Source organism: Pseudopodoces humilis, chromosome 13 (assembly GCF_049639895.1).
Source record: "Pseudopodoces humilis isolate 2021_Gansu_Grassland_sample_001 chromosome 13, ASM4963989v1, whole genome shotgun sequence".
NCBI lineage: Eukaryota > Metazoa > Chordata > Aves > Passeriformes > Paridae > Pseudopodoces > Pseudopodoces humilis.
The window spans coordinates 3,131,737-3,142,173 of record NC_142212.1 but is presented as its reverse complement, the minus strand read 5'-3'; the positions used below and the strand labels follow the sequence as shown (position 1 = coordinate 3,142,173).

General features: G+C 45.7%; 1 protein-coding gene across 1 annotated transcript in view; it reads right to left on the bottom strand.

Annotated features, from left to right (window-relative positions):
• Positions 1-695: 695 nt before the first annotated feature.
• Positions 696-10,437, bottom strand: part of ATG7 (autophagy related 7) — an 80,589-nt gene continuing 70,847 nt past the window's right edge. The window contains exon 19 of the mRNA XM_014260448.2: positions 696-9,218. Within this exon, the coding sequence (XP_014115923.1) occupies positions 9,186-9,218 (33 nt within the window). The 3' untranslated portion in view covers positions 696-9,185. The remainder of the gene's footprint in view (positions 9,219-10,437) is intronic.

Genomic DNA, 10,437 nt, shown 5'->3' with positions numbered 1-10,437 from the left:
ACTGGGGAAAAGAGCCAATGACAACACTGGGAAAAGTTTGTAAAACACAAAAATATCACTAACACCACTGTAGATCCCAACAAATTACAGGTCATGGCAACTTATTTACTCTTTGTACTTAGTTCATGAACGCTGCTCTGTAGTTCACTCAAAAAGTGACCCCCCCCCCTTTTTTTTTCTCTCCTCTGGAGTATATTTACAATATATGATCAGAATTAAGAAATGCTTGTTAATTAAGAACATTTTAAAAAACCCAAGCCCAATTCTTACTTGCTTCTTAATTCTGTTCCATTACCAAAGTCAAGGCACACCAAATGAATCCTAAGCTTTGGTTCCTGGGGACAGAACTTTCAATGGGAGGACACAGCCAACATTTCCTGCCCCTCTCAGCCTGAGCTGCTGAGCTCTGTCACCCCCAATTCCAGCTGGGTGTGGATCTGAATCCCTCTGGGATCACTGACTGAGACAAAGCCAAGCTCCAGAGATGGGTGACAAACACCACGAGCCTCAAACCCAGAAATTCCTTTTAACAAAGAGCATCCAAATAGCATTTCCTCTCCTGTTTGTCTTCCACGAGAATACCAAAGCTCTTTGGTGACTCCTCCCCATTTCAGGTGATTTGTTACACAAAGCCCAGGCCCATCCTGGACACTGCCCAAACACACCTGCAAGAAAGAGCCAAACTGAAACAGGGAGCAGCTGAAAGTTAACAGATTTATTTAATCCTCTTTTACACACATAACTTTCAAAAATACATGCTTAGTGTGAGATTGTCTTTACATTTGACATCAGACTTCTCTCAGGAGTTTGAAACCCGGTTTATGACACCATCAAAGAGCATCCCAAGCTGGGCATCCAACAAAAGCTGAGGCAAATGAATTCCAGGAGCCACTCCTGGGCCAGCTGTCCAACTCCAGCTGCCAGGCAGGAGCAGTGTCACAGGGGCAGAGCTGCACAGCCTCCAGAATCTGCACTGCCGCTTCTCCTGCCCAGCTGCCCCCACTGGCTCTGCTCTTGCTGTGCCAAACCCTCACTCTGAACCAGCTCAGGCACTCAGGGCTTTTCCCTGGCCCCACACAGCCCAGGGAATTCTGCCTCCATCCACTTCCCACGGCTGGGACAGAAACAGGGAGCACAACCCTGCTCCAAACAAGCGGTGCTTTAAAAAGCCCAGGAATTGGTGACATTAAACTCCAAACTGGGAAAGCTGGAACACCTTGGCTTAGAAAATTTCTGAAATCACCCACAGCTGAAGCAGGAGAATTGCTTTGGTCATGGTGTGGAACGTGCTGTGCTGCACGTCCCCGTGTCCTGAGTGCCAGCCCCTCCTGACACCCAGTGACATTTGAGCCCCGTTCTTTCCCAGGAGCTCACACCAACAGGTATTTTGTTATTCTCTGCTCCCAGAGGACTTTTAGGAATTGCTGTCTTGAAGTTATCTCTGGGAATCTCTTAATGACATTTCCAAATACTATCCACAGGAAAAGAAATGCACGGGTCCCATCGTGGCTGGAAATGAAAGCGGGATCTGTCCAGCCACAGGGCAAAGCTGTGACCTGCTCCATCCCTCCCTTGCAAATCAGGGCCAAAAAAACCCCCTGGCTTAAGTTTGTGGTGTTGCTGAGTTCATAGGACAGAATTTACAGCCCAGAAAAATCACAAATCAGTGGCTAAATGCACGCAAGAGAGATGCAACAGCAAATGTTTTAATCAGAGGAAAACTGCCTTTGTGTAACCAAATAACTGTGGTGTTATCACATTCACAGCACCTGCATCTCCCTGTCCCCAGCTTGGTGCCAAAAATGATAAATCACTGGGACACCTCCACTGGGTGGGACATGAGCGAGAGCTTTTTGCTAAAAGTAATTTATAAGGTAATTTAGAAAATTAAGCACGCAAGGGAAACTCAACAGCAACTTCAGGAAGGTAAGGTGAATTAAAAAAAAAAAAATCAGAAAAAGCAGAAAGAGATGCAGAAGAGATACAGAACCTTTTTTTGAGAACTTTGGTCTAACGTGTCATCTGAAAAATAACTTTAATTCGTAATAGTGCCAGATTTTGACATCACTGGAAGAAAAGCCCTGACTGGAGCAGCCACTGACCTCCCTTCCCGTTGAGTTTTGCTTCCAGTGGCAGCAGAGAGGCCCTGGCTGCTCAGGGAGAGCCCAGCAGAGGCACAGGCTGTGCTGCACGAGTCCTGCAGAGCCCCAGCAAAGGGATGCTGTGCTCTGTGCCCAGCCCAGGACACCCTGAGCCAGGAGCCAGCCACGCTGACATTCCAGGCCAGAATTCCTGCCGGGACTCCTCAGCACCGCTCCTGCCGCACTGACGTGGCCAGGGCTGCTGGCCAAGCAGGAAACAGCTGCCCAGATGTTCCCCAGGCCCTCCTGCTGCCACTGCCTTTGGGGACAGCCTGCCCTGCCCCAGAGCTGCTCCTCGGCCAGCCAAGAGCTCCCATGGAGCTGTCCTGGGGCAGCAAGCTCTGGAATCCACCCTGGAGCCGCTGTGCTCAGCTGCTTCCAAAACAACGCTGGGAAACCATGCTCAGACCTTCTCCTCCCCACACCAGGAGTGAATGAAGTGAATTTACAGGAGCAGAACCTCCACAAAGGCCTGGGTACAACGATTTCATTCATAAATAGTGGTGGGGAAACACAGATCTCTCATTTCAGCCATGGCAGGGCTGCCTTAAGGAATGAAACCCTCTCATCCCCCTCACACACAAAAACCCTCAAAGCAGAGCTGGGAGTATTAAAAGCAAAGCCAAGAGGCTTTTTTTGGAAAGCAGCAGTTCCAAGGGGAGCTGCTGGTGATGTCATGGCATTTAAACGTCGCCTGAGTCACAGGTTCCTGAGGAAGTGGCAACACCTACGGAATTACTGGATAAAAGTCAGCCTTGGAAGCACGAAACGAAAATAAAGTCACAGACAAAGGAAAAACCTCAAGGAAAATCGTGCCTGCTGTAGAGGATCCCTCCCTGCCAGGTTGGGGGAAGTGTGTCCCTGGAAATGAAGGTGGGTGTCACCGAGAGCCCTCAGGGGATGTGCGGAGAAACGGAAAAAGAGAAGAAAAAGAGGAAAGGAAGGACAGCAAAACCCATCAAAACCCAAAATGCTTCCAGAGCAGCAGACATGGAAGCTTCCTCCTTCCTTCCCAATGAGGAAACAGTTCCAGCAGCTCCGCTCCAGGCAGCTTTGGCCTGGTTCCATGGGAAGCAGAAGCATTGCAGAGTGAGAGCCCAGCTTGCATTTCACGTGCCCTGGGCCTTGCAGCGCAGGCTGCAGCTGCTGGGGGATGAGTGAACGCCACCAGGAGACCATGAAGTCCATCTGACCAAAAGAGGAATTAAGGCAAAAACCTACAGACCTGCAGTTTAATGTCTCCCCTTGCCTATTTCTGCAGTGCAGAGTATTTCACTAACAAATCAAACAATGAATCATTCTGCTGAGATCTTGCAAAAGTCAAGTGTCCCAGAGCCAAAGGCTGAAGTTACACACGAGCCTCAATTTCTGCATGCTCAGACTACTGAAGCAGCAACCCACAGCCAAGGAATGTAAGAACAGAAAGTAACTGGATGGGAGAGGATGGAAATTACAAGGAATAGTTTTTGAAAACTCATTGATTTGGATTTGATTGGATTTGGAGCAGCACAGCACTGTATGGTTGCTCCCATCCCTTCCTGTTAGCCCACTCCAATATTTTGTTAAGAAGCAATTTGACATTTTTTGCATTTAAGGTGAGACAAAACCCACTGTGCTTCCATCACTGCCCTGCCCAGAGCAGGAGGAAACAGGCAGCAGGGAGCTGAGGGAGATGGAGGGAAGGAGTGTGTGCTCCCTGCCAGCCAGGAAACACAGCCCAGGCTGCTTTCAGATCTCCTGATTGTCCTTTTTCTCCCTAAGCCCAAGGAGCTCCAGTGGCAAGGGAGTGCTGGCTTGGTTAAGCAGGAAGAACCTGTGCTGGTTAAATTCTGACAAGTAATTGAAAATCTATCCTAAATAATTCCACTGCATTTGTGAAAGTGCTGTGGTTAAGTCACAACAGGCTGATAATGTAATTATTGAGGCTGCAATTAGAGCTTGAACTGAAATAAGGCTGGAGCAGTCATCTGCATCCTTATTCTGGGGTGAGATCACCCGGACTGGGAAATGAGGTGAAAAACCTGCTGCCCTAAGACATGGAATACCTGAAGGTGCTCAGAGCACATCACAGCTCAGCGCTGTTCATTCTTCTGGGAGGAGCTTCAGCCTGGTTAAAATGATCCTCCAGTGACCCATTCCAGGATTCCTTTGCAAGCTGTGGAAGGATGAGGACTGCAGGGTGTCAGTGCTGGCCTGAAGAGAAACGGGGCTACAGAGGAGCACAAGCCACACCTGGTTATTAAAACTTCAATATGGCAACAAAACATGAGCCAGGATTAACTGAGAACAAAGCCCAGAGAGATTCTTGATAGGTTTTCAGTAACAGTAAAATGAGAAAGAGGAAAAAAACAAAAGTCAATAAACTGTTAGGGTTATTTTACTCCCAAACCTGCCAAGCATTGCACAGGTAAGAAAATGAACTTTCCAGAAATGATTGCACTGGAAAGCTGAAGAGGCAAGAGAGGGGGCAGGTCCAGATGAATTTCAAACCTAAAGCATTACCTGTGTGGTGGTGTTGGGCTCTGGAGAAGGCCCAGGCAGCTGCAGGGGAAGGAGAGCTGGGAGTGGGACAGGCAGGCAGGGTTTGCATGGGTGAGGAATTCACACCCTGGCACAGTCCAAAGTCCTCCTAGTGTAGTATTTGTGCCTTTTAAAACAGTTAATCCAGGTGCTGTGCAAGAGCAAAGGTGCACAACAGCCTCTGGAAGGAAAGTTTCATTCTGGCAGGATATGCACGAGCACATCAGCTGCACTGAAAATGAAATAAAAAATTAAAAAAAAAAATAGAAAAAAAGGAATTAATGAAGCCAAATGGTAACAGGCTGGAGACATCTTCCAGACTCTGTTTCTTATGAAGTCAGCTAAAATTTCCCATGTTGCAAATACTTCTTTAATGGCTCTCTTTGGAGTATAAACGCTTATTTGTTTCTAAGGAAAGCCTTGCATTGTTATTTCCAGAAGAAATTCAAAATTTGGCAGTAAAAATCCCAGCACTGAGCTGCTGCTGCTCTCTTTTCCTGTGTGCACCCTGAATGCAAAGTCCCAGAGCAGCATCCCTGAGCCAGGGACACCCGGAACGGCCTGGAAGGAGCAGACAGGCTGGCTGTGCGCCAGCTTGAAATGGATTTTTTTCTGTGAGAATGTGAGCAATCCTTCCTATTCCCACAAGAATCCAGAGCCAGGACTCGCCTGCAACTCTTAAAATTCGGTTCTGCTTTGAAGAGGAACTGTAGAGAAGTGAACTCGTGGATTCTGTGCGAGGCAGAGTGTCCCTGATCACCACCAGTGACCTCAGGCAGCCTCGGGGAGAATCCTGCACAGCAAAGGCTGCTCCCAAAAACCATCTGAGAGCCTCACTGCTTCCATGGTGTGCCTGCAGCAAGGGGAAGGAACTCAAAGGGAAATGGGGTGAGCTCTCTGTGGCCCAGCACAGCCCCAGAGCAGTGTGAGCACGGAGCAGCAGTGCTGAGCCTTGGACCTGATGGCCCAAAGGGTCTTTTCCCACCAAATGCTTCTCTGATTCCATCAGCAACCCCAGACATGCAAGCTAGCAGATATCCAGGAATATTCACTGAGAGGGAGAAACAAGCATTACCATATGATTCCACAGAGCAAGGCTCAGGAATAAAACCCATTTCAGTGAGTTTTCTAACTAAGAGCACAAGTGAAAAACCAAAATAAAGTGCTCACAGATGGCAGAGTCACCCGATTATTCAAACCCTTCTGTTGCAGCTATGTAAGGTGAGCAGCCAGAATTTACACAAAGGAACAAGATCAGAATCATGTAATGTTAAGGGGTTGGAAAGGACCTTTTTAAGATGATCCAGTGCCACCCCCTGCCCTGGGCAGGGACCTGCAGAAAGGGCGGTAAGAATATCAAAGATGACAAAATGGGAGTTTTACTTTACCTCACTGGGCTCCTCTGAGGACACAGGGAAGGGAAAACATTTGTCCAAGCTGAAACTCGATGATTTTAAGGGCTGGAACAGTCACTGCAGTTTCCTTTGTTGTGCCAAAATGCCTCCAGTGCTGCTGCTCTTCTGAAGAGCACGATCTCTTCAGTTCTTGGGAGCCATCAGCTTCCTGGGAATGCAACTCCTGTGGTTCCTCCTCAATCAGCCTGTCTGGGCCATCATGGATCTTGCTCCATGATCTCAGATTTTCACATTTGTGCCTTTCTCCCTCACATATCCCAGTGCTGAAGGCTTCAGACTCAGAGGAGCCACCCTGGGAAGGGTTCTGGCCGTGGCAGTGCAGTGTTCCCAGGTGTCCCTGAGGGAAATCCATTCCCCATGGTCCCAAGGAGGAAAACACCCACAGAATCTCCAGTCCCTCACTCTGATGGATCACACAACAAATCCTAAACCTCAGCCAGCAGAACACAGCGCTGGGCTGACCCTGGAGCACAGCTCCAGCTGGCAGGAGGGTGCAATCACAACTGAAGCTGTCACTCCATCAGTTTCTTTAATGCTCAAAGGGGTGTCAGAGCTCTCCACTGAGATCTTCTGGCAGAATTCCATGTCCCCAGATGAGGCACAGGGGTGTCCCAGCTGCAGGCTGCCACACTGTGCCAGTGTATTCCTATCAGATAATGGAAGAACAGGAGCAGGATCCTCTGAGGCTGCTCATTCCCTCTTCCCAAGAGATTTGGTTCACACCTGGAAAGCCCTGGCTGGGTTCTCCAGTGAAAGTTCAGGTTCTTCACTGCTTAAATTTACTGTTTAAAGGGAATCATAAATAGCATTTTATGAACTGTTGACTGGCAGCAATGGAGACAGCTCAGTATTTTTCTCTTCACTGGTGCCATGGTGGAGGAGCTCCTGGCAGCACAAATAACATTCAAATCCCAGCTCCTCCATGAAGAAAGGGAAAGTTCAGCTTGTCCCACTGAACAGCAAGCACTGGAGCTGGGGTCTGTGCATGCAAGGCAGCAAACACACGTGTTTATCTGCTGTCAGTGTTGAATGTACATTCATTCATTCATTGGAATGGATTCTCACTCAGTAAAAGGCAAAGAAGAACAGAAAAACAGCATTTCAGTCTGACCAGGGGAGCTGTTGTGAGCCAGAGTGAAGCGTTTGTGCACATCAGAGACCTCTGGGAGCAGCCCAGCCTGGCAGAGCTGGGGCCACTGCAATGGCCCAGGGAGGCCAAGGTGGCACCAGCCCTGAGCCCTGAGCCTCTGCTGCCCTGCCCAGACACCTCCCAGCAGAGCTTCAGCTATTTAAAACAATGATTAACGTTCACCAGGCTCAGAAAGATGTGCAGCTTTCAAGTCTTAGATAACCCCAAACTGCAGAGCCATTCACACTCCACGGTCAGCAACTCCCAAAGATTAAAAAAAGCAGATTATTCCCTTTAAACTGCCCTGGCACCAGCCCACGGCTCCAGCTGGGCTGTGGCATGGCTAAAACCACGGCTGCAAAGTCATGGTGTATTTTAATTGTTTTAAAAATGCACATTTCAGGCTTTCAATCTCAGTCTTCAGTGCCTGACCACCAAGAGATGATTTACTCTGATTTCCAAAATAGATTGCATTCATATATATTTTTATATTAGGCTTAAGTTACCTAAGCTAGACATTCCCCTAGGTAAGAAATCATGTAAATATAATGACTATGATAATAAATAAATAGAAATCATGGCTACTTTAGACAATATTGGCTATTTTAGACACTTGGTGCAAACCCCAGCAGGCTTCAGTAAATCTCCTTTTCTGATCAGAAGATGGGAGCTGCAGATATCCTTGACCTGACTGAATTTCTTCTGATGAGAGAGAAGCTGGGAAATTCTCTACCAAAAAAAATTTCAGGACTTACGTTAAGGAAAGAACTTAAAATAATTGGATTGACCAATTAATTTTCATAATATATTTGGGAAATAGAGGCTGTTTGGCAGATAAAGTGATTTGCATTTTTTCTAAGTGAGTTAACTCATAAACCCCACAATATAAAGCTATGAAAGGGATTTTAAATTTCCTTCTAAAACCTACTCCAAGTTAAGACCAACAGATTCTCTTTCAATTTTGCAGTCATGTGCTTTGGTATTTTAAAACTCCTTTTTCCTCAAGCTGTTTTTTAAACTCGAAGATTCTCAATCTCCTGTTTGTGCTCAGCCACAATCTGTGAAGCCACTTGAAACAATGAAATGAAGCAAAAAGGAAAAGAGGATTGCTCTTTTTGAACACCTGCACGGTTCTGCATGGCCACACCTGAGAACAGCAAAGTCAGAGAACAAATTTCTCATTTCAGTGAAGCATTTCCCTACAGGTTTTGACTGAATCAATGACCCACCACCTCCTAAAGCAATTTTTTACCATAAAACAGAGCCTTCTCTGAGCTTCAGGGGAGCCTGATCATGATAGAAATGCATTTTGATCTTTCCTGGGCAAAAATCAGTCAAACCACTTTGTTTCCATGGCATGAGAAGATGGGATCTTTACAGGGAATAACAACTCCATGGCCACATCCAGAACAACTGCACCTGAAATTCATGTTTGCAAATAATTCCTGTGGTGGAGGCAGCAGGATCAGGTCCTTACCTACTCCTGCCCACCATTAAACACTAAATTTAACCCCCAAGAGCAGAAAATGATCAGCCTGAACAAATTCCAACTCAAGTGCCTCAAATCTGAGAGAGATGAAAAAAGCCATTCAGAAATGCTGCTTGGACATGACCATTGAGAAGCAAAATAAAACCTGGCCCAAACAAACCACCCAAATTTACTTAAGCAGCATTTTTTACATGTAAGCCATATTTAGAAACTTGGAAAAAAACCCCAAAAAACCCCCAAAAAAAGAAGGACCAGGTTTAAACACAAGCACATTGCTCCAGTTATTTACACAATAAAAATGAAAACATGGAGAGTTCTGTCCATAAGAGACTGCTTTGAAAGTGAAGTTATTCATGGCAAAACGTGGGTTCTGTTTGTTTGTCTTTCCAGCAGTCAGGAGGGGTAAGCAATCATTAACTCCTCAAAGCAGAGATAAAAGGCAGGGCTGCAGTCCAGAGCATCCTCCTCCTCCTCCTCCTCAGCACCTGATTTCAAACTGTTTCATCATCACTCATGTCCCAGATCTGCAACAAAAAAAAAAAAAAAAAAAGGAATTTTAGCTTGTGGAGTTGAAATATGCTCTTAAAACACTCTTAAAAGCTCACATTGCTGTTTAAAAGGAAAATAATAAATAGCATTTTATGAGCTGTTGACTAGCACCAACAGAGCTTTACAGAAAATTCAGTGTTTTTCTCTTCTGTTAACAACCTACACACCAATAATTATTTGTCATCTTGGGGGTATTTTTAACATCTACTTTTCAGCATCTGTCACTCTGGCTATTTGCTATTTATTATCAATAAATTATTAATAATAATTAATAATTAACAACAATGACATTAAATATATATATTAATTATAAATACATTTGGGTGTTTGCTATTTAATATCATTTCTAAGGCTCAGATGGAAGCCCAGACATTTTGGGTTGGTTTGCTGACCCACTGGCACACACTTCACGTGAGTAATCTTATTTTACCAAACACTGCAGAAAAATGGCCAGACACTCATGAAGAATTAATTGCTCATTTTACACTTAAACATTAGGTCTCAAAAACAGCAGCTTAAGGACAAGAAGTTGTGTGGAAATTTGTACCTTTCTACTGCTTAAAATACAATTAAATGACACCATTTTTTTTTTCTTCAGTGTAACATAATTGTACTTTTACTTTCTGACTTGCCCTTGGCCAGTAAGTGCTTATAAAGTGAGAGAAAAGTGAATATTTTCACAGAACATCGAGGTGTCCTGGTGAACACACGGAGGTGGAGTGGCAGAAATTCAGACCAGGGATTTGCAGAGCTATTTGGGAGCAGAACATATTCTCAATACATCCTCCAAGCTTTTGCTTCCTGAGAAGCAGGGATGCTCCTAAAACACTTTTTCTGCTATTTTAGAGGTTTAGAGGTTTAGGGATGCTCCTAAAACACTTTTTTTCTGATATTTTAGAGGTTTAACTCACAGCAAAGACCCCTCTTCCCACCTGGATTAAGCTCAGGGCACGCACTCAGCCTTGAGCTGGATTTAGTACCAGTAACACCAAGTTTATAATACATAAAACTGCATCTGGGACTGGCAGCATTTCAAACTTGCCTAAATGATCTGCAACACTTGCAGGGTGCTGCAGATGACACAGGACAAGTGGTTTGGTTGAGAAGCACAAAAATGTCATTTTTTCCAGAGCACACAGAAATCCCTCGCTGGCCACGACCTGAGCAAAGGAGCAGCAGCATTTCTGTGTCCCA